The sequence below is a fragment of the Xiphias gladius genome, chromosome 11, assembly GCF_016859285.1.
Source record: "Xiphias gladius isolate SHS-SW01 ecotype Sanya breed wild chromosome 11, ASM1685928v1, whole genome shotgun sequence".
Classification (NCBI taxonomy): domain Eukaryota; kingdom Metazoa; phylum Chordata; class Actinopteri; order Istiophoriformes; family Xiphiidae; genus Xiphias; species Xiphias gladius.
In genome coordinates this window covers 7,940,646-7,966,346 of record NC_053410.1, presented here as the reverse complement: position 1 = coordinate 7,966,346, position 25,701 = coordinate 7,940,646, and the positions used below count along the sequence as shown (strand labels likewise).

Below are 25,701 nucleotides of genomic sequence, written 5' to 3'. Positions count from 1 at the left end.
AAGAGGAAAAATTAAAATACACATGCCACATCTTGCTACAGCAGACAGTGCTATAACAATACGCATGTGTGTACAATCATGGTTTATTGCTAATGTCCTTTTTCTTCAACATGCTCACACACACACACAGACACACACACACACACGCTTGTCTGTTCAGCTCTTTGCTTCAGTCTAACTCACAGCAGATGTTCTACTGCCCAGGGACAAGAAGCTCTAACTCACAGTGAGCATCTCAACAGAAAAAAAACAAGAACGCATTTACCTGGTATGTTCCGATGCCTATGTGTTTAGGATCAATCTTCACAAGCTCAGCCAGTGGATCTTGGACACGTCTTCCAATGGACACTGTCGAGACACACATGCACGCGCGCACACACACACACACACACACACACACACACACACACACACAAAAAGCAAGCATGAGATTCTATGTCTCATGAGATTCTGTGGTTTGTGTTTTTTATGAACTTGCTATCTGAATCACAGTTATTGAATATGCAAATCCATATTATTTATAATTACTGAATATGCAAATTGCCTGCATATTACATGACTGGCCTGAGGGTAGGCCAAACCTAATTGCCATTCCTCCACCCCCAATAATAATAATTAAAGCTGGCTTTGAACTGGAGTCTCTGCACCTGTCATTTAGCTTCCTGATAGATAGTGGCAACCGGAACCTTTAAAACCACTACTGGCACACACAGCCAAATGTAACGCACAAATAAACACACACAGTCTGTAACGACCAAAATAAGGTTTGCTTTTAACAATGGAGTCTGTAAGGCTTCAGCCTGCTGCTGAACATGAAGCCAAATGTCTTTTCCATGAATATGTTGGCAGGGCCCACTGACAAGGAGAAAAATTACAAACAACCTCACTCACATACACACCATAATACATGACATCACCCCTCAACCCACACAGGCACACAGAGAGGGGGAGAACAACACAGCCAATGAACTGTTCACATTCAAATCCCTTTAAAAGACAAAGGACATGCAAGCTGTGGGTGTTGACACTTTACATTGTTATTTTGTGTGTTCTTATTATTATTATTTTCAAAGTTGGAATAAATGTTTTCCTGAAAAAGTCATTCACTTTAGAAAATAAACGCACTTCAAAAACCCACAAAGAATCATCTATCTATTTACCTATCTATCTAGAAGTATCTGATTTACTTAATGGTTTGAGTTCAATCAAGGAATAGAGATTGACCAAAATGTTATCCAAAATAAATTCAGGCTTCTAAAACACAATCTATGATGAATCAAAAATTCTAGGACACACTTTGTCCCTTCCTCTATCCTTCCAGTGAAGTGGCTTGTCACTGTTTTGTATGTGTGCATTTAGTGTATGCTTGAATTTCAGTGGTCAGAAATGTAGTACTATATGCTGCATGAGACATGTTAGATCTTTGAGCCGGAACGGACAGACAAAGACAAAGAGGGATGGGTTGTAATAGAGGGAGTATGTCTGGAATCAATGGCTTTCCTCTTCTCTCTCTCCTCTGGCTGCGGTGGGAGGCTGCTGCCTGAGATAATATTTAGACAGGGATGGAGTTTCAACCCTGGCCTTGCTCAGTGCGCCACCAAAACTCTCCAATAGTCTTTCCATCTCTTCTGTCTCTGACTCCCTCCCTCTCTTTCCCTCTCCCCCTCTCTCTTTCTCACTGAGAGGAGCCGATTCGTAAATGGAGTCCAGCATGATTCTCCAGCACTTTTTCAAAGTTTATGAGCCAAACACAGCCCAACAAAAATGGGAGGCAACGAAGAAAGCAACAAGAGAGGAAGGCCCTGTCCAGACACAGACACATCGCTCAGGAGAAATGGATGGAAGTGACGTGGAGCATTCTGCTGGGCCAGGGGGACAGCTGTGATGTGGCTGCACTACTTTTATGGCAGAGCGTGAGGTGAAAAATGTTAGATCAAAATAGTTCAACTTTTTAGGAGATACAGCATGGTTTGCCTGTCATACTGGAATAGGCAATCACCGAGTGACAATGGCGAAGGAACACCGATCTGTGCTTTCAACTAATTTTTCATTTTTGTCACTCTCAATCTCTTCCCTGCTGGAAAATGGTTGAAATATTGCCCATCACCAGTAGGTGTCCCTAGATCTCCCACTGATAGACGGGGCAGATCGAAGGTGCCGTTAACACACAGTTCCCTACATTCTATGGTGCATGGCCGCTTGAATAGACAGAAGCAGAAACACAATTACCCCCCGAAGGCAAAACAGACAGACACAAACACTCGTCCGAATCTGTAACCACAGTCTCGTGGCTCAGCACATCTCTCTTTTTATACCCATCCAAAGTCATACGCAGGAGATTTCTCATGGCTTTCATTAAAGGTATAAATATTGCTTTCCATGGCTCTCAGTGCTGCTGACCACAGGAAACTAGTGAGGAATAAGGCAGCCTCACTTGATTTATGGTTTTTATAGAGGAAGTCTGCTGGAAGCATTTGTTCTCCAAAACTCAGTGTGATTCTTTTTTATTGTGCTATGTTTTCAGTGATGTAGTATGCGGAGTGAGTGAGGGAGAGGTGTCAAGTAAGAGAAAGAGGCAGAGAGGCAAAGGAAAGCAGGAGAGGCATGAGGGACCTGATAGCAATGCCATAAATTAACTGATAATTTGACAATACTGCATGATGCTGGTTGGAGGGTGGAAAAAAAATTTTAAAAATTAAAAAAAAATATCTGTGGGCATATGTTCTGACAGAAATATAGACGACTGCTTACATTAACTAAATTTATATAAAGCTGCTATAAAGCAGCTGATTTGTTAGTGTGTGAAAAACAGAAAATGAAATATTAGTTTTTAGCTACTATTACTCATCAGTATTATGATCACTTTGTGTTACTTAGACCAAACATCCAATAGTAGAGTAGTATAACAGTGGTCCACATCATGTGGACTCTTTGCTTTTTGAACTTTTGGGCCACTTACAGTACTTCAGCTTACATGTGAAGTAAAGGCCACAATGTCTAAAACTGAAAATTATTCAAAAACATCTGGATGTGCCTACTTCGGGACAAGAGCAATTCACAGTTAGATCTGATGCAGTTATTAAGTGATGAGTCGATTGACTACACTGTTATCTATCATCGTAAATCAATTATCTATAGGTGTTTGATTGCGGGTTGGAAAAACCAAACAATTTGAATAGGTCAAAAAAAAGAACAGCTTAATAGATAATTAAAATAACTGTTAGTTGCAACCCTATAAATAGTGTGCTAAACAACATCAGTAACTTTGCCGTAGACAAAGGCCAATTGACAGCATGGCAAAGAATATCACACAGTTGTTTGGCAAAATGTTTAATCGCCAACAGGTTAGGACAAGCCCGCCAGGCTGCTTAGCTAGCTTACCTGCACTCCTAAGGTTGGGGTCCAAGTCTGGCATCTCTTTGACTGCCTCAGGACTCACACTGTAGATGGATGCTCCTGCCTCATTGGTTATACTGGGGAAAGAAAGGGAAGGAAAAAAAGTCAAAGCGTGAGAGAAAGAAAAACAGGGAGAGGAGGAGATGATGGGCCCTTATACAGAAACAGGGAATAAGAGGCAGGTTGGCTATTGGGGAGAAGGTGAGGAAGAGAGGGGTTCAAAACGAGCCAATCAGGGGAGGTGAAAGGAGAGAGTAAAAAAAAACATAGCGAGCTGTTATTACCGTTTGAAAGACATAATGGCAAGGATGTTAAAGATAAATCACCACTGCTTTGCACCTTAAATAATGCAGCTGATAACTTAAACTAAAACGGGTTCCTCACTTGAAACTGGATGAAGATTTGTAGTCAAAGCTTGACCACCATTACTGACACTATGGCCCTAAATAGGGTCATTATTAGTAGCCCTGCCTTAACATTAACAGCACAATTACAATGTTTCAAATGCCTTTGGGAATTCTTATTCAACTGAAAGCAGTTGTAAAGAACCATGTGCATCCCAATTGCTTGTATGAGCCATTGGCATAGTATGTAACTACGAATGCTAAACATATTCAGAATAGTCCATTTAGTGAGTCAGATAACTGAGTGAGACAATTTTGCCCACTTATAGTATGGCACACACTTGGGTAAGAATGGATTCACAGTCATTTATTTTGCTGCAAATATTGTTTATAGTATGATCGCTTGGTGCACTTGCAATTTATGTGACACTACTGCCATCTAGAGGTCATTTGGGTGTACTATTATTTGTCAGAGAAAATTACTGTCAGGAGTGACATTGAGAATTTTTTTTTTTTTTTTTTTTTTTTTTAAATGTGACTGCACGACATTGATGTTTGTTTTCAATTTCCAACTGATACTCTATCCAATGTGAGGCCTGCTAAAACCTTGGATTTTTTCAGTTTTTACACCATTTTTAAAACAAGTTAGACACACAATTCTTGCTCAGAAATCAAGATGTGCTTTGGTTCATTCTTGTATAGACCTGAAGAGAAAAATAGACCACTAACATTCCAAACTGAATTTTTTGTACACTTTATCACAATTTCCCACTATCAGAATACTCAAAAATTTGCAGTCAACTTCAGAGTGGCAGCCAACAGTGTAAGATAATCAGTGAAAAGAACAAAGTGTGTCTCTAGTTGTCAAACTAAACAGTCCACTAAAATACTTGAGGTAAGGAAAAAAAATAAACGCAGTTGCAATTTGACAGGTCTGTCTCCACAGTGTGTGTTGTGTTTCTGCAGACACCAGCAGCTGTCACATACACGTCAATCACTGCCTCTGTGATCAATCACTGAAAAAACATTGAAAGACTGAGGGTAAAAAATATTAAGTTTCAGCCACTGCTTGTACTAATTCTACCTCGAATATTTCAAAAGACGGAGCCAGATTTCAGTAGACCACTCAGGTGAAAAAACAAACAAACAAACAAACAAACAAAAAAAACAACACAAATTTCTATCCAAGTTACCAAATTTTTCTAGTTTGGAATCAAGAGGCAGAGTCAATCAACTTTGATCATTCATTGCCTGTCGATGCAAAGACAAAGGAAGGGTCCTAGTTCTCACTGTGTTGCACTGGATAAAGGAAGTCTTAAGGTGCTCTTGAAGATGAACGACTGATTATAGTGAGGGGGAAAAAAAGAAAACAAGATACACTCTTCAGGCACTCCTAGGCAGAGCAAGCAGACAAGGAGAAGAGATGTATTAAAAGCACTTTCATAATTACACTCAATGTTTAATTAAATTTCTTTAAAAAGATACAAAAACATTTATTGCACAAAACGTCATGACAACTTAACAAAAACGCTGTTATTCAAATTCATATGCCAGTTTCTGTGTTGATGTTTTCAGATCTTGTCAATTAAAATTGGTTTTACAAGACAACAAATTACACTATTGCATTGTAATGTGTTCAGTAAAGTCGGCCGCTTATCATCTATTACAACAGAGACGGATGGTGGCACAACAAAGCCACTGATACCCGTGTTAACGTTGCCGACATACAAGTGAAACTGTCGTATTGTTTGGTCCTTCTGCTCTCTTGGGTGAATGGAGAGAGAGTGGGGATTGGAGGAAGAAAGGGGGGCTTTTTCCTCAGGGTTGACCAATATGCTGAGGGGTTCAGCACCTCCCCTATGAACAAAACTCAGAGTGAGGCCTTCTGTGGCACGCACACACACACACACACGCACACACACACACACACAATCCTACAGGCCTGGACCTTGCCACAACAACCTTGCCAATTATAAGTATCTTGTTAATGAGGAGTGGCAGAGGCCTTCTGATGAGAATCACATTTAAATGAACTTGTCCTCCCTCCCTCTTTTTTCTCTCTCTTTCCCATCCTCTGTATTCATCCCTTCCTCCACCCCACTGTTCTTTTTGTCAGCTCCTTATCCATCGTGCTGACAGCTGACATATCGCCATGGTGATGCTACTAACGAGCACTGGCACATGACCTTCAAAGGGGTCAAAGCAGAGCCGGTCATTAACCTGACACACGCTGTCTCGCGCTCACGCACACACACACTGTCTCACGCACACACACATGCGCACACACACACACACACACACACACACACACACACACATACACACATGCGCACAAACACACAAAAATTAATTTAGCTGAATAAGACACAGAAGATATATGAATATTATTCAAAAATATCCACTCTAATCTCACGCAGTTCTCTTTCCTCAGGGTATGTACAGATGAACAAGGCTTTCAATTTTGTTCATGTGGAGAGGAAATACAGAACACACACCTCTAACCTCTCTCTCCTCCCTCATTCAGAGACAGAAGGACAATGGAGGTCAAGTGACAAAAGTGGCAGCGCCTCAGCTAGTTTTGTTCAAGAAACAGAGCCAAAAATGACAAAAAGAGAAAGAAAAGGAGAGATAGGGGAGACAAAATTTTTTCTTTAAAAAGTGAAAAGGTATCATTACGAACACATGGAATGGGAGAATAGGGAGAGAAAAGAAAGAGGCCACCAGCCCCTATCATGTCTAACTTAATTAGGGCTGCAGCTTGGTAACAGCACTGTCATGGATACAGCTCTGAGCTCTCATCGCCATAGCGTCCATGGCTGTCGCCATAGTGAGGGCATCGTCCTGGCAGCTAGCAGAAGGTTGTCAGCTCCCCAGCTCTCTGGCCTAAGTGGGTGGATGGTCGAAGCGTGGACAAACACACGCACACACACTCTGAGACACAAAGTCAGTGGTCGCCTCTTGGTATAAAGCCATGACTTGGTGGCCCTGTAGGGTTATCATTTATTCACACTATGTTTTGCTCTCTCAATTGTACACACACACAAACACAGGCCTGCCTATAGCCCTGTCCCATCCTGGGGCAAAGTCGCAAACTGGCTCCCCTATCGGTTCCCCTACTGGTCGTCTTTGAGACACACCCTTTGGCCTGACACACAAACACACACACACACACACACACACACACAAAATCATGACTGGCCCCCTGCTGCCCCTCAAGAAACCTAACATTGGAAGAGATGGATACACACTTTGATACCCCATTACAGCCTCCTGGCAAATACATCCCTAATCTAAATTAAAAACAGCTCATCATATCAGTCAGAAAAGAAGAGAGGCAAAAATATCACCAACTAATCTGATACAGAGGACAAAAAGTTGGAAGGAGGGGGGTGGGGGAAAAGAGGGAAACATAGTGAGCAGGGACAGAAAAGATATGCTAAGATGCAAAGGCCTAAATAATCTTAATATGTCAGTGGTACTGCAGTGCTCGCAAAGCGCAACAGCGAGATTTTTACATGAACTGCAAGGCCTCGTAAATTTAAAAATATGAATGTAAAAAATGCGTGTGTGTGACTCCAAACCTGGAAAGGTTGGCTTATGTTTTTTTAATAGGTATGCCCCTCCAAACAGTAACAGCACTGTAAGAATGCAACATTTATTTTTGGTTTGAAGAAACTGTTGTATTTCGAAGTGTTTTAGTCCCATGGACACAGACAGTATGTCAATAAGGGATCCAGGGAGGATCTTCCATGCTTGCAAAATAAATCTTGGCATATGGAATTAAAGCACCTTCATCCAAAGTGCCTGACTTTGTAGATTTGGAAGGAAAATTCAGGTTGACTGCATTGCAATTTGATGTAAAAGCTCAAACAACAACATATTGAGAGCCAATAAAGCCAGTCATAGTTCAGTGGCAGAATATTATTTTTCCTTTAGATCATACATTCCAAGTACAGCTCCAGGTGATGATTTTGCATCAAAGTTGCTGATAAACAAATGAGGTGAAAGTAAGATATCGCTGGCAAATTTTGTTTTATTATGAAAAGCTATGTAATGTTTTATTAAATACATCTATACAAGAAAACGTTATTTAGCCTTCCCTAAATGTATGTTGTAAAATCTCTGATACTTGAGCAAAACAAAACACAGTTGCAATGCTTTTTTTTTTTTTTTTTTTTTAAATAAATAGGGCTATATTAATGTTGTATAAGGAGGGCTATTTTGAAAACAGACAAAAACTCATGTGGGAACTGAGCCACAATTTCCCTCCACTGCATTAACAGGTAGAGTTACCTGAACTACCATGTCAAACAAAATATTCCATCAGGGGGAAAAAATGTTACCTACAGGTAACCTGCACTACAATGAAGGGAGTCAGTGGGAATTAACTTCTAGCTATCTAGATGGGTTTCTAGTCAGACACTTGAGGTCTAAGGATTGCATACACACACACACACACCTATATAGTGTCACACTGTAATGGCTTGATCTGTTGCTTTATTTGTCCACAACTCAGACTGTATTCAAGATAACTGGATTTGCCTTATTTTATTGCCTTAGCAGGAGCTGTGATGTCACATATTACCTGCCCAAAATATATTCATTTTCACACACACACACACACACACACACACACACACACACACACACACACACACACACACACACACACACAGCTCAAACAGCTTGGATCCATTGTTCAGTCAGCTGCAAAGCTTGACCTCAGGGAGACAAATTGAGGGACGCACCATCTCTCTCTCACACACACACACACACACACACACACACACACACACACACACACACACACACACACACACACACACACACACACACACACACACACACACACACACACACACACACACACACACACACACACACACGTCGGGTCTGAAGACGATGACATTTTTCACAGAGAAAAGCGTCCAAATGGCAGGTGTCAGGGGCCGTCAGTCTCTAGCAAGGCGCTAGAAGGCAGGCAGGCACACGCACACACACATAAACTCCAACTGCCAGTGTGAGGCACGTCTGAAAAGAGCAGAGCCTCACAGACACTCATGTCAATCTGGTAGCAGGAAAGGCCTGCACTTGTGTCACACACAAACGCATACACACACACACACACACCCCCATCCACGCCCATCCACACCCCTCCACACCCATCCACACCCATCCACACCCATCCAAACAAACACACACGCACAAGCACACACCCCAAATCACAAATACACACATGGCATGTCACACAGACTCATCACACGTTTGTCACACGCAGGAACTTTTGCAGGGAACAGTGGAGCCCTAGGGGAGGATGGCATGGTGGATGGGTGGAAGGAAGGGAAGAAGAAGGGATAGAGGCTGACCACCAGTGTGGCATCGTGGGAGGGGAGAGGCAGGTGTGGGTGATATGGACGAGGCTGGCAGATATTCACTGTCCACCACCTGCGAATGCCAAAGGTCCTCAGCCCGACACCACTTCTCTACCCATGACAAGCTACACAAACAAACACAAATATACCTTTTCTCAAGAAACATTGCTTAGTTCTGGTAAAATCTGCTGTAAAACAAAGGTGTAATACATCAAATTAAGGTCAGCGAGTGTCGTATGCTGTACAGATTGTTAAACCCTTTGAGGCAAATTAGGGATTTGAGATATTGGGCTTTATAAATAAAATTAGATCATATTCTACTAAATCACAATTCTGTGAAAACTCATATTGAGGGATATCCACTCCTTCATCCATCGCCTTCATTGATCACATCTCATCGCTATTTTAGGTTTCAGCCTCCAAAGTAATATGGTTCCTCTGTGATAAAGACACTAAGGATTTGATTTAAGGACAGCTCTGAGTGTGTCTATTCTTCCCTCTCCAATTCTAACCTTCCATCCAGCACTCCCCCCACCTGTCTATGAATTCATTGTTTTAAACGTAAGCTTCACATTTTATGATAGATAAAAGTGATCAAACAGAACCTTGAAGAGACTACAGAAATTCATCCATTAAGTCATTTATTTACTTTCCAAACCAACAAATGAATGCATATCTAAATAAATTTTTATGGTTGCACGCTTCCTCTGTGGCATATGTGTCTTGCTCAAATAAAAAAGGATTTAGAAAATTAATTAAATTTAATATTTATTCATCCTATTCATCCTGCATTAAATCAAAGACATAACCTTTACATGTACCCATGGGTACATGTTTCTCATTTGAAAAGAATGTACACCCAGGCTCAGGCCTTTCCATGCCGCTAAATCCATCTGTCCCTCTGCACCTCCTTCTAGCCAACCTTCAAACCTTCGGTGAGGCCTGAGTGCCTGGATCTCACTCTGTCATCACTGGTCCTGCCACTGTATGTTCATCACTCACTCAGCCTGGCCCTGGGAGCATGCCTGGACACAGGACATGACAGGGGATACACACACCCGCAACCTCGCACCGCCATAAATACAGTCTACACCACTGTCCTCCAGGTCCATCAACTAGCCAGTAATAATGATCTCATCCCATCAGGAGAGGGCCAGAGGGCGAGACGGTCAAGGACTTATTGTAAGCATGTATGTGTGTCCAGGCAGGCGTACATTGTTGGCTGTTTGAGTATGTTTCCTGCTGCAACTGCTTGTACTGCCCTCAGACAAGTATGAAGTACCAAGTATGACTACTACTAGAAAGAGAGATGGTATACTACTTTTATCAGCTACAGAGTAGGCAATGACATAGCTACGTGTAGGAAGCAAGCCTAAATAAACTGACAGCACAGCAGGTTTAACTGTAGCAACAATCATCATTTGGCAAAAGTAGTTTCTTTAGGACACGGCAATTTATAAAACAGACTGTGTAATTATGTGCAGTTCATTTCAAACTAAATTAATTTTATATCAACACATTGTAATTCATCAAGGGATTCATTCAAGGAAATTAGGAATGCTGGTGACTTGGAGGCCCTCAAGGATGTGTTTGTGTGCTCATGAAAAAGAGTAACAGGGTCGGTCATCTCATTGCCTTCAGGATTGACTGAGCAAGTGGTCAAGAAATTGGATGTCATTTTTGGTCGCCCTTAGCTGTGTGGTCCCTGTGTGTGTGTGTGTGTGTGTGTGTGTGTGTGTGTGTGTGTGTGTGTGTGTGTGTGTGTGTGTGTGTGTGTGTGTGTGTGTGTGTGTGTGTGTGTGTGTGTGTGTGTGTGTGTGTATCATCACCATTGCCCAAAGATCTCCCTAACCTTACCCCACATATTCTTGCCCTCTGATATCATTAACATCAGGCTGCTACAGCCATACAGTGTCAACTTGTCATTCTTAATGCACAAAGCCCAAGACACACATATTAAAATACTCAAATGTAATATAGTTTGATCACAACACCGTGAAAACAAACAGAGGTCATGTCTAGTTGAACAACCTAAAACAATCACATGCCTCATCTGCATAGCGTTAGGAAGAAGAAAAAAAAAAGTCAAAATTAAAACATGATGGTAGTAACACTCCCTGGTTTCAATCACATTCCCTTTTTTATGCCTGTTTTGCCTGTGACCTGTTTCCCGAAAAACTTTTAAACTCTTCAACTCCTGTTCAAACTAGAAAACAAAGTGTTTTCTCCTTCCCTTTAAGAGATGGAGAGGTAAACATCTGAAAACAAGAGCAGGTTTGCTTAGTCGTCGAGCCAAAGACAGGTTGATCTCTGTGTGCTGCCACAACTTGGAAAAATCTTCTCTAAAGTTCAGGAGTCACATCTTTAGTGTAGATAGATCAGGACTCACAATGATGTGTGTGTGTATCTGTGTGTTTCTGTTCGCCTTCCCTGCCAATCAGCTCCACTCATAAAAATCCAGACACACCAGTTGACGAGGGTGACACAGACCACTGTGCGTCACCGAGCAAAACACTGCACTGAAAAACACACACACGCACGCACGCACACACAGTCCCACAAGACATCCGTCTGGCCGGTGCTGAGCACTCTTATGAGTTTTGACAAGCCTCCATGCTCTACCAGTCAGTGCTAAAGCACAATGACAGACAAGGTCATGCTGCACTGGCCTGTCAAGAACCAGAAAGGAACACACACACACACACACACACACACACAGTCAGTGTGCTATCCATGAGCAGGTGTAAATGACAATAACCAGGCCATCGAACAAACGTATATTTGCACATACCTAATGCTAATACTCCTAACCATATACATACAAGTTTAAGCCACCTAAAACGTAGAAAACAATTTACTTAAGTCAGAGATTGGAGGGGTTTTTTTTTTAAAAACTAATATGTCACAAACTGATGTCCAGCAGGAGGTCTTTAAATTATTGGGACACAGCTGTATGCCAGATAAGTTCATGTTCAATCAGTGGGGCCCTCCCAGGCACAGAGAGACCTTGTCAGCTAAATAATAACTCATACTGTACAATGTCCAGCAGGACGGTGGTCATTCATAGAGGCATTGTTCAGGCCTGGCGAATCTGGTGATTTTTTTTACTGACTCAGCAAAGAAACTAAAGGTTAAATGGACTAATGAATGTGATGCAGATAAAAAGCTGACACACTTTATGCTGTGGTTACACTGGTTAGACTCACCCATCTAATGAGAGAAATATGGGTGTCCTTACATTGTACTGTATATGCAGTAAACTTTTGTGCCTCGTAAAATGTTTTGTTTGCCTTAGTTTCTCTTATGGTATTGTTGTCTCAGTGACCTTCATAATTCAATGCTATGTGAATTCGCTTTTTTTTTTTGTATTTTTTTCTGTACTTGTACTTTTTTCTCTAATATTAGACATAATATAGAAGATTTTATGTAATTTTAAAGAATAAGAATTTATGAGACACAGGTGATACAATTAATTAGTCTCAACAGTGGAGTTCACCAATTATGCTTAACGTTACACAAAATCAACAATTACTAAATTTGTGGGAAAATACTGAGTGAACATGGACTTGTGATGTAATGATTGATATTAGTATCCAAGACAAGCACCCACATCTTAGGCAATTTTCACAGTGGATCGTTAACTGAAAAGGCCTTGTATATCCACAGTGATGGTGGAAACCAGGACACGGCTGCTGCCAAAATATTCACGAGGTCATATGCTTGTTATTAAAGACAAACACTCTAAAGTGAGTTAATCATTTTATTGTGAGATAACATTTAGTGAACTGATAAGCATGCTGACCCCTAAGATAGTCTATGCTATCTTATTACCAATAGAATGTCGTTAAATAAAGCTGCTTCTAACTCTACTGTTATACCAATCATGCTACACACTATATCCCAACTCCTGGCTTTCAAGAAATATTTGGTGAAATATTTGGTGATATTTGGAAATTTGGTTACATTTAATCAAGTTAAGGAATGGTTATTTAGTTGGGAGGCTAAAGAAAGAAATCAACCTGGAAATCGTATGACAAAATAGTCATAACACGTGATCTATTTAGTAACTTTTTCGGAAGCTCTCAACAGCATCCCGTGGTCTTTATCAACAAATGGATGATGACCGTGATATGCAGTTAAAAGCTCCAGATAAAGTTCCTACTGTAAGTGGACTTTTTTTTATTTTATTTTGTCATAGAAATGTTAATAACAACATACAGTATTTGATATCAGCTGTAAATTAGTGCTGAAAGAATTAATCAATTAGTCAATCAACAGAAAATTGTCAGTAATTTTAAAAATTGAATAATCATTAATTCCAAATATTTGCTTGCTCAAACTTCTGTTGTTGAATAGCACATCGGGTTTTGGACTTGTGAGGACAAAACGAGACCTGAGAAGTTGATGTGGGCATATTTCACTATTTCCCACATTTTGTGGAGTTAACGGCCTATCATAAAATACAACAGAACAACATATGACTTGCTAGTTGCAGCCCTGCTGTAAATACATATTTAATATATAACAATGTCACTGTTCTGTTACCTTAAAAATAAATAAGTAATCCCAGTAATCTGATCACCTCCTGCAACTTTTATTGCATTTATGCAGGCATGGAGAGAGATTTAGGTAAATGATTTTACTGGACATTAAACTGAATGGCCTTTATACACATTCATACCCATGCACACAAAGATACACAAACTTGTGCCCTTGTTTGGCTGTCTTTAGAAAAGGCCACACTCCTTACAAAAAATAGAAGAAGTGACTCAGTGAGTGCGATGAGTCTACTCAAACAGGACTAAGGCACTAAAAAAATGCACGCACACACACACACACACACACACACACACACACACACACACACACACACACACACACACACACACACACACACACACACACACACACACACACACACACACACACACACACACACACACACACACACACAAAATACAAGTAGGGATGTCCCGCAGGCTGCCATTTCTGGCTGTCATTCCAGCTGAGCACTGAGGCAGAAGGACAGAGAGAGACAGGCGGGTGGAGAAGAAAGGGTGGAGAAGGGTGGGGGTGGTAACACAATGAAGGCTCACAGGGAGACAGGAAGCAGACGGTGCAAATGAGGCTGAGGTCTTTAATGAACTACTGCACTGTCAAGGAGGAAAGGAGAGGGGAGGAGAGGAGACACTTAATTACCTATAAATGCACATGTACTTGTACAGGTACAAACACACGTACAGAGTCATACAAACCACAGTCATATAATACCTCTAACAGTACTCCTGCCAGAATTTAAAAAAAAACCAAAAAAAAAAAAAACCCTTTCAACACTAGTAATTTCGCATTTTTACTGGCTGATCCCACCTAACACCGTAATATTGTTAAAAACTCTAAAAATCAAAACTGCTCTTCAGTCTGGTCAAATAACACAATGAAGACGAAATATGATCTCTCTCTTGCTCTCACTCCCTTTCACACACACACACACACACACACGCGTGCGCACGCACAAACACACACACACACACACATATTTTTGTGGATGTTTGCTTTTGAGCCAGAATACATCCTTCCAAGTGCACAGCTGCTTTTAGTAGCTGAGGATGAAAAGGAAAGAGCAGAAAAAACAAGGGAAGTTAAAGAAACACAGATGGTAAGGTGGAGATGGAAAGAGGAGTCAGTGACTCTGTAAATACGCTGAAACAGACAAGACAGTATAGGCTCAGGTAGAGTTTTTCTGTGTAGTACAAGTTTGCTGTATGTGCTGCTGATGAGTGCATCAACTTCCTATGCACGGGATGCGTGAAAGACTTTCTACACTTGTCGATCAAAAACTGTTTGAAGATACTTCGGTATAAGGTCAAGGAACAAATGCTTATACTTACAGAATCGAACAAAGTTGCAACGTGTACCAGAAACTGGGTCAATTAATTATACTGGGGACATTCACAGCAAGCACAGGGACCCCTTGCTGTTCCCGATGCTACATAGCTACTCTCCGTCATTGCCATCATCCTTGTTGCTGTGATAATGAGGTTTCCCAAATGGCAGGTCAGGGTCGGTTGTGGGTCAGTCAGCAGGGGAGTAAGACCCTCATAGTTAGTTACAACCGTCACTTCTTGAAGCCGGTCATCTTCCCTGGCCTCCCATCATTATCCATCCAGGGGATATTTTGGTTAAAATTGGCATATTAGAGTCTAAGGCTATCTTTTCTTTAAATTAATACAATAAACACACATTACTAATTTAGCCACATAGCAAACTACGTCCCTAAACAAGGCAGAGAATCAGTACTACCTTCAAAGCTGGTGGTGTTAACTTGACACAATGTCTGACAAACATGTGGAGGGGTGAGGAAAAAGAGAATGTCTCTGTATGAATTAATTGTTATTATCTATGTTAATCATTAAATTCATGATCAATTAATCATTGTAACAAATTTGAGCAATCAAGAATATATTAACCAACAAGTAGTGGTTCAGGTAGGATAACTCCACCATGCATAAATGCATTTTCCATACAATATGAAAGTAAAGTAAAAATATGACAAGTTGACAGGGGAAGTGCTTGCCTGTAATTTCACAGGGTTAGGTTTATATTATGAGTGTCAAACAGAAAAGCAAATTTGTGCAAAGAAACATTAAAATCTTTTTAATCTTATGATAACATCATCCGGAATAACAAAAGGCAGAGCACAAAGACTGCATAATTTTGTTCTATTTAACTACTGATTCAAAACTATTTACTTGCGTTTTTTACTTCACATACCTAATTTACTTAATAAGTTTGCCCTGCAAAAAATCTCTGTCAATTGTTGTATATTTTATAAGCTTTGAACAATTAATCAGTTACTGATCATCAATATGGGCATTTGCTTTCTAATTGCCAAATTAAATTTCTTTCTGCCACAGACTAAAGAAAGGACACTAGTCATTAAAGATAATCTCCAATATTTGTTGAAACATTCAGTATCACTGTAAAATCACATTAAAATGATTTTTAAGAGATAAATTAATTGATTATTAACAGGATGTGATTTGTGTAACATACTTTGATGGCCTTACAGTGGAGCTGAAATTTCATTTGTGTTGGGCAATTTGAGGTTAACCCCACCCAGGTATCACATATATCCTATAGCGTGTCTGATACTGATGTGAAATGTAGGCCCATACCCCAGAGTCTTATATTTCAAAGACATATGTAGGGGACCCCATCGTAGAGGGAAGAGTGGGAGTAGACTAGCATTTGGACAATTCTAATTCATTCAACATTTTATTGATTGCACTTTTATGAAAGAAATGTATGAATGGGAAAGATGATGGAAACAAAGACAATGGTGAGGGAAGAAAGAGGGAACAGGGAAGGGGAGTGCAGACAGAAATACGAAGAATGAGGCAGATGATAGAGAGAGAGGGAGGACAGAGAAAAGCATTTTTATACAGACACACACAAAGTCAGCTTCAACATCTATGTTTCTGAGCCTACATCAGCCACAGTCCAAAGAAACCAAAGTGAGGCATAAGACCAGATGACTCCAGAGCGATATCATCTGGATAATGTCAAAATAACATCTCTCTGCTTTTCCAAAGTTCATGCACTTGCAAAAACCTTTCTTCCACAAACCCTGGTAAGTCAAAGACCATTTATACATGTGTTACGTGTTGCAAAAATATAGTTAATCGTTAGGTGATAGAGGACATTCGGCCAGCACCACATCAAATAGAAGTCCAACATTCTTAAGTGTTGTGAAAACCATGAATGTCAATAGCTGCAGCAAAAGAATGAACAAGAGAGACTTATATCAAGATGTGAAATTTTGCTGCTCTGGAGGTGCTCAAGCCTGCTCAAAAGAAAAAATATCTTTCATGAAAATAATCAAGTGGAAGTTAACTTAATAAACCCCTCACTTTGACCGTTTCTCTTCTCGCAAATAGACAGAAAATGGAACTTTAGAGAAAAAACACGGGCTATTAAACCAAAGGTATGACCTCTGAAGAGTGCAAGTGTGCATGAACTCAAAGATACTGAGAAAACTTTCATACACACACAAATTCAAGCAAAGCTCAGAATCATTCTAGGCTGTGGTCCCAATGCTAACCTCAAGTCAACAAACACACATGGAACTCAGCAGAGAGAGAAAGAGACGGAGCAAGGAGAGGCCGGTGGTTATTATGCTTGGATCAAGGTCCTGTGCTGTTGTATTCTGAAGTGTGGACTGGCCTGCTCACAGACACAACGTGCACCGCAAAACGTCTCTTTAATTGGACCGAAGTGAAACACAGTCCAGATGGCTTTAATAGACAAGATTCGCTTGAGGGACACATTCCAATTTGTCTCTCTCTCCATCTGTGTCCCGCTCTCTCTCTCGCACACGTTTTCCTCCTCTGTTCTTTACCTTTTCACATTCCTTAACCCCTTTGTTCACACACCTTTTCCTTTCCACACACTCAACTTTCTCCATTTTTATAATGAGACCATTTCTTATTTATCATCATCATCGTTCCTGATCTGACTGACACCCCCCTTCATCCCACTCTCTCCCGGTCTTTGATTATGGCAGATTGAACCTTGGTATTAAATCTTTGCAAATAGCGCTCGAGAGTATTTCAGTGAACATTTATTCTAAAAGGTTTTGAATATTTAAAAGTCTTGTATTGTGTTTGAGGAGTTTTTTTCCAAACAACTGAAAAAATGAAACCCATTTTAATTTAATATACAAAATGTACTGTGGAATATTAATTAATATCGACACATAATACATTATTTGTGAATCATGTGGACCCAATAAATATCAGACTATGCCATGAAAGTCAGCCCTGTGGACAGTATGGTTCATCTATCCATATTCTATATCTTTTTCTCTACTCAGGGTCAGAGGTAAGTGGGCCCTGGCGTGGATTGCACTAGGTGAAAGACCTTACCAGTAGGACACGTCCAGGGGGTGAAAGAAGCGCCTGGAGATTAGGTCAGCAAAGAAGGACTCTGTCTCACGACATGCTGTCCCGTTGCCAATGACAACCCTGGTACAGCTAGTATGGACAAGGGGGAAGAGGAGAAAGAAAATAAGGAATAAGAAAGCAACCACAAAGGTTTAAAATTAGGTTAGTTTCACAACTGACTTTTCCTGCTTATAATACTATGTTCTGTGAACTTAACTGAATCAGACCAAAGCAGCAGTACCTGTATTTGATCATAAGGTGGCGCACCTTGTCTGCTTCTTTTTGCTGGCCTGAATTATGCAGGTACACAACATCAGTATGGAGAATTTGACCTGAGAGCAGAGAGATAAAGAAAGAGAAAGAAAATACAGTGTTGATGACAAAGTATTGTGATGACAAGAGGGGGCTCAACAGAGTAAACTATATACTATCAGCTAATGCCTCACTACTGTGTGCTGTCTAATGTGGCTGTAATGCTCTAAATAAATTCAATCATTTATGAACTCAGCATCTGCACTGTCTAAGCCTCCACAGGAAGTCCAGCCCCTGCCAGTTCCCAGCTTCCTCAGAGGAGGAACACAGACCCGAAGTGACAGCTCTGACAGGAAGTCATGTGAGCTAGGTACCACCAAACCTGTGACCATACTAGGCTTGGCCTGAGACGGCATGTATGCTGGTATCTGTCTGTTGTAAGTGTGTCAGTGTGACTTGTGGCCACACAATCAGTCACCCAGAGGGTGGGACCTAACTATTCACAGTGTGAAGCCACACCCACTGTGAGACATGCTGAGACATACAGTACAGTACAGTAGACACACAAAAAACACACATGAACACACATAATCCACACACCAAGGTCATGCCAACTGGCATCTGGTCTCTGACGTGCACATGCACACATGCCTTGGTGGTAATAACGAGTGTAGTGGTGCCTGTTTACATGGCCTCCTCTCAGACAATATATTTGGCTTCACTACACTCAATCAAATGATCCAAGTAACATAATGCAGAGATGTCTGACTCTTCAGTATATCTGTACTAGGTTTGATTCATAAATAGCAGTGAATAAAGCATGCGCGTGGGTTTTACATGAGATTAGAGAGAGAGACAGACGGATAAGAAAGAGAAAAAAGTATAGCCCATTAGCCATGAATTTGCAGGGGCACCATAGTTTGCATAGCATGACAGAGTAGGTAATCCTTGAATATGTGATTTCAATTACAGGAAAAATACTGTTGGTGAAATACAACGGTTCTACTCTTAAAAACATTGCAATTAGTGTTAATTCTTAGTGAATGTATCAAAATATAACAATGTATGAATAGAAGTCAACACTAATTCGAAGAAAATCTATGACAATATCCATGTTCTGATGTATCCTTCAGACCCGACAAACCTACACAATGTTCCAAGTATGTATGCATAAGTAGAGCTTTACTTCGAGTTAGTGTGTCATATTTGAAGTCTACGAGCTATACTATATTAATCCTTTTAGATGAACACAGAATAAATCTGTGTTTGCTGTCAACCTTAATGGGTCACGTCCATCCATCCTCACGCTGCAGCCTTTCAGACACAGCTGCGCTCCCAAGATTTTATGCACTACGATGTGTGGAGCTCTCAAAAAGAGTGTAGTACATAAGATGTGACCTTGCTGATGAGTATGCTTATGAGCATTACAGTTCAAACTATTCTGGATGCAAAAGTAGGTGAGTGATACACTATATATGTGCCTATTCAAGTGAATACTGATCGTATACACCTGAGTCCAGTACACTATGAGTTTACTTACTAGTGGGGGAGAGGATTGCCAGCTTACAGCCATGTCTATAGCCAGGATCCACCCCCATGACGACACAGCCCCTGACTGGACATACCAACAGGCGCTGGCGGAGGTTACGCACAAACATGGCAATTGATTCCTTCTCTGCTGCAATCAACAGCTTAGTCCTGAAGAGAGAGAATGCAAGAGAGATAAAAAGACGGGGAAAGGAGGGAATATGACCAAAAGAGTCATTAAGGAGAGCAGTGGGCGGAGAGAAATATGTAGGTGTTAGTTGTATTGTGTGGGTAAAAAGAAATAAAGAATGAAAGTGGAAAATGATTTACAGCCAAAAACGAGAAGGAAAGAAACAGGGGAGAGATCGGGGAAAAGGGATAAGGAATAAGGATACAATGTAAATGAATAAGTGGTTATCAAAGGTTGGTAAAGCAAACACACAAACACACTTAAAATACCTGTAACTCCTAGTGAGGAAAGGAAGAATAAGCCTTTTATAAGAGTCTTCTACTGCATTCCTGATGACTGCATGAAGCTCTTCTCTTGCAAACGTCTTTGGCCTCCACCTGCATTAAAATATAAGAAAAAGGGTTGTTGTTTTTTTGTCTATGGATAATTTCCACTTATAAATACAATCTAGAAAAGTAGATGTGACTTCCCCTAGTCTGTAAACTGACGCTCTCCCTCTCAGGAGAAAATATACCAAACATTCCACCCAACACAAATAAAAAACTTTGGTTTCTTTGGTTTTATTATATTTTCAGCAAGCTGAAGCGTTCTGTACCACATTTGGTGTTACATGAACAGACCATTCCTTCCAAACAAATAACACAGCCTCATGATTAAATATATAGGGCAATTTTATTTCTTTAATCTTTATTTATGCAAGATAAGTTGACTGAGGACATATGTCAGCAAAGTGCTGCTTCACTTTCACACATTTTTTATATTCTGCTTTATAAATGTAAAACATATGTCATTGGATTTTTCTCTGATTTAAAATTCAAAAGGATATTCAAGTGTGATTAAAATAAGTGGTGCACTAGTAAAAACTGATGTAAGAGTTCTACACAGAAAACTCTTTTTTTTTTCTTTTTTAAGCCACGCTTCTTTAAGCTGTACTTTAATGAGAAACACACACACACACACACACACACACACACACACACACACACACACACACACACACACACACACACACACACACACACACCTCAACATTAAAACCAGTAACTGATTTTAATGTTGTAGCTGATCAGTATAAATGTGTAAATCCATTACAAATTCTTTGAGTTTCTGCTTTCTTTTTCATTCAACTCAATTATTTCTCAAGGTAAAGTCTCCTCTGAAGAAAGAACAAGAGTGAACCTTGACAGATGGATGGATTGTATAAAAGTGAGAAGCCTTCATATAATTGCAATGTTGAAAAGCAATTTAATGTTCAGTATTTCAGTACCAGTCAAGTGCCAATTCACTGTAAGTCCTTTAATACCAAATATCTTCCCATCTGAACATTTTCAAAGATGAATCTGCAGTTGTTTTGCTGCGCATGTGCTCAACCTCATCCACTTGGGAGTAGCCATGGACCAAGTCAATGATCTCTCATAGATTTGTATGTATAACATGTAGTACTTTCATAAATGAAACAAAATGACTCCATTATTGTAATATAATATGAATCTGGTTATCACAACCCTCCAAACTTAAACCAGTAGATGAAGACACACATGTGCACTGTGTGTGTGTGTGTGTGTATGACTTTGTGTCTGCCACACTTGTCAGTGTTTGTAAGGGTATTTGTGTATTATTGTTTTTCTGACCTGTTGTTGATGCACCACCTAGTGAAGTCACTCTTCACCCTGTCAGGAATGTTCACCTTCACTGTCAAAATCTTCAGACTCTCCCCTCGGTTAATAGCCAGGGTCTGTACACGTACACATGCATGCATGAAAGTAAGCACACATATACACACATTTTCCCTTGTTAATGTCTTGCAATAAAATGTATAAATAGTGCACACAGGTGCACATGAACACACGAGGAGGAAAAACTCTCCCAAAAACTCACAGTCTCCACTCACAAACTTGGTATAGTATAAATATTTAGAAAAGCAACAGTCTAAATCCATACATTAGAATACTCTGTCATTGTGTGTGTGCTACTTATTAATTATGTGATTTCTATATTCTTTGCATCTAGGGTAATATTTGTAGTTTCAACACTTTTCTTCAACAGTTGAAAAACATAGATAGATTGTATTTCTTTACAGCAAAATATTTTGTTGTTTTGTTCAAATATCAGTTGAATTTAAACAACAACAAAGCTCTCGGTCGTTTATCTGACTACAAGCATAAAAATCTAAATGTGATCATCCTCCTGTTCAGAATATTTAGTTGTTTCCATTTAGCAGCACCTTAGAATTAAATTAAAATTGGGCATGGTGCAAATATTTTTAATAAAAATCATCATTTGTACACATAGTACTTAGAGGTTAGACAGGGTTTTATTGTATACATGGCCTATACATATATTAAAAAAACATGCTCCCAAACCTCTACTCACAAGCACAAAAACAAAATCTTTTAACTCTCCACAAACACATGTAAAAGTGATGAGCCTAGGGATGTATCCTGTGGCCGGGCCTGCTGTGTTGTGTGCTGGTCTCCCCTCAGAGGAACTGTTACATGCTGTTAAGCAAACAGTAGTAAGTGTCTGACCTTTTCAGTGGGGAACCTTTAGCCCACCACAGAACAGGGCCAAGAAACAAAACGTCAATCTGGAGCCCAAGCGGAAGAAGCAAGCTGACAAATGCCACCACTACGCCACCATCAGCGCTGAGACCGCAAGGCCTACCCCCACCCGCACGCACGCACACACACAGACACACAAAGACACACACAGACACACACAGACACACAAAGACACGCACAGTGCCACAACCATTACCACTCAGCAGCACCCTCGAATGTGCTGCGCCCATGTGCAACTCACACACACAGAAATAAAAAAATAAAAAAAACACAGCTAATGGCATGGCAGAGACAAGAATTAATGCAGCGAGCTTGCTTGAATTATGATGAAAGTTAAATTTCTCTTCTTTTGGCATGTTTCTGCCCCGGGCTGGCAAACTGACTGTGATGAGGTTTCTGAAACAATCTTCATCAAAGCACTGAAGTTTAACATGCTGTTCAAGGAAGGAACAACAACACCTCTTTCTGGACTCTCTAAACAGCTGGAAAAGTCCAAGAATGAAATTAAAGTGGTAAATACAAAACTGCTTTTCTAAATCTGTTTTCTCAGGGTTTGACATCTGATCATTTGAAGATCCTTTTGTGTCATAACAAATGACATGCAGTCTTTACAGGATTGTCATGCATTGAAGGGTGATTCCTACACTTTACTTAGCATGCTCTCTTCTTGTTGAATGTGGGGATGAACAAGTATTTAAAACTTCAATATGAGTGTGATAAACTAAAAATAAATGATATATAAACCAATGTTTAGTGGTTTCAGAAAATCAAGAAAAAGTGCACTAGTTAAAAGGCTCAGAGCTAAAAATGATCTATTGCTGGTCACAAAACCTTAAGTAAAGATAATAGAAGCCACACAGAAAAATGTGACCGTCTATACACAATACCACGATGACTGGATAACACGCAATTGAAATTCTCTGTACTTCTGAAAAAGTCTTTATGCAGGTTCAGTGTACCAGATTTTGAACATTTGCCATCCTTCCATTTGTTGCCTTCGTGATAAACTTACATTTTAAGGCAATACAGATAAGCACTGCTGCATATCCATTAAACCTAACTCAAGTCTTTGCTGTGCATCCTGTAATATAACTGCCGAAAAAATAAAATAAATATTTTCTTTGCCTGGGTGCCAAGCCCTAACTGTGGTGAAAATTTAGCTGTTTCCCACAGTTTTACGATCTGTGTCCTTGCTCTGTTTTCTTTGGTAGCTGGCCACTATCCATGCTGATGATAAATAACCTAGTGTCTATCTGTGCGTCTCTCAGTTTCTGCCTTGGTTGGGTCACTGGTGCGAGACAGAGAGTGATCTGAAAGGAAGGGTGATGTGAGACAGAGTGAGAAGTGTGTGTTTGCGTGTTAGATGGGCCAGGAGTGACAGGTAGCCAAGTGCTGGCCAAACCCTGACAAGACCAGACAGACTGTCTTTCCTGGATGCCCCCTTCATGCTTCCACCAGCCCCCAAGGGAGGGCAGTCAGCCAACGACCGTCCTCTCTCTCTCTGTCTCCCTGTCTCTCTCACCCTTTCTTTAGAGGAATACTGTCATCAACACATCTATCCATCCCACATATCAGGGATAAACAAACAGATACACACATACCGACACACACACACACACACAGATTCACAGCAGACTTGCACACTTTTTGGGCCAGGCTGACACACTGTATAAGACTAGTAAATGTAGTCGTATAAAAACAGCTGAACAAGGTAGTCAGCAGACCGCTTCATCCTAAAACGTAAGGCTTAGCTGTACGTGTGCAAGAGGATTAAACAAAACAAAAAAAAGCTACACTGAGCATAAAATGTTCTTGACAGACAATGAAATTATAACTGGTAAAGCAAATGGAATGTAAGCTTGAATTTGCAAGCGATCATGGTCCAGCGTGATAGACACATTCTTTACATAAACACACTGGATGCTCAGGGAGAACGCTGTACTCCTTCTGTCCCTTTTACACTCTTACTCTTTCCAAAAAAAAAAAAAAAACCACAGCACAGAGTCTGATGAATGTTAATGGAACAACCAACTTCAGATCAGAATGAAGAAGGAGAGAGGAAAAGCAATTCAATTAGCACTTGGTGTACTTCACAGTTAAATAATAATAACATAATAATTTGTCTTTGCCAAATGTTTCGTAATTCATTTCCTTATCTCCGTTGTAAATATTGAATATTACTAACAGTGCCAAAAAGAAGGAAAAAGGGGATTAAACAGATAAGAAAGTACTGATTAAAAGAGTTTGTTGAAATGGAAAAGACGTCATTGTTAACAAGACGTATAATTACTCTATGTTGTTGTAACCTCTCTGGATATTGTACCATTTTTTACAATACTGATAAATTAATTATGTTTAGCACCAGCATACCACAAGAAGTACCACCAAATTATCACGTCCTACGAGGACCTCTAAAGCATTAAGGGCAACACACAAACACACACGCACACACGCGCGCACACACGCGCACACACACGCACACACAAAAAAATAGTATTCGAGTATTTGTGTGAGTGACAGTGCAAAAAAAAACTTTTTTTTTTCCCCCCACCTGTCCGTCAAAAATGAGTGTTTAATTGATGCAACAGTTCATTTAAAAACGCTCCACTGCAGGGGAGCCCTAGTCTGCAGCGCTAAACTACCATTTGATCACAAGGCAGATTGCATTAAAAGTAGCCCACTGCACACTCAACAAATCTGCCCTGGCATACTCAAGCACATACGGGCTGCTAATAGCTATAAGGTAAATGCGTACTCTCCGAAGAAGGCCTCAAATCAAATCTGACAGAATTAAATCAGAGCTAAGCATCGCAACTAGACATGTCAAATGGCTTATGCTTTAAGACATACTGAATACCAGAGCTTCATATACACTAACTTTAAATGAATTTATAAAACTTTAAATAATTTTATAAAGGCATGTATCGGGGGACTTACTACATTGCATAAAAATAGTTTTTAAGTGCCAAACTGATTAGTCACTTCAACTATTCTGATCATCTATTAATCGCTTAGGTCATTTTTCAAGGAGAAATACCATGCAGTCTCCGGTTCCAGCTTCTAAATTGTGAGAAATTGCAGCTTTTCTTTGTCTTATGTGATTATAAAATAAACATC

General features: G+C 40.2%; 1 protein-coding gene across 2 annotated transcripts in view; it reads right to left on the bottom strand.

Annotated features, from left to right (window-relative positions):
• Positions 1 to 25,701, bottom strand: part of srbd1 (S1 RNA binding domain 1) — a 55,814-nt gene that overhangs the window by 22,942 nt on the left and 7,171 nt on the right. For both annotated transcript variants that reach the window (XM_040139765.1, XM_040139764.1), the window contains exons 10-16: positions 21,655 to 21,758; positions 20,293 to 20,400; positions 19,847 to 20,004; positions 18,296 to 18,386; positions 18,037 to 18,144; positions 3,382 to 3,473; positions 266 to 348 (exon numbers count right to left, since the gene is read on the bottom strand). In XM_040139765.1, coding sequence (XP_039995699.1) covers positions 266 to 348; positions 3,382 to 3,473; positions 18,037 to 18,144; positions 18,296 to 18,386; positions 19,847 to 20,004; positions 20,293 to 20,400; positions 21,655 to 21,758 — 744 coding nt within the window. The remainder of the gene's footprint in view (positions 1 to 265; positions 349 to 3,381; positions 3,474 to 18,036; positions 18,145 to 18,295; positions 18,387 to 19,846; positions 20,005 to 20,292; positions 20,401 to 21,654; positions 21,759 to 25,701) is intronic.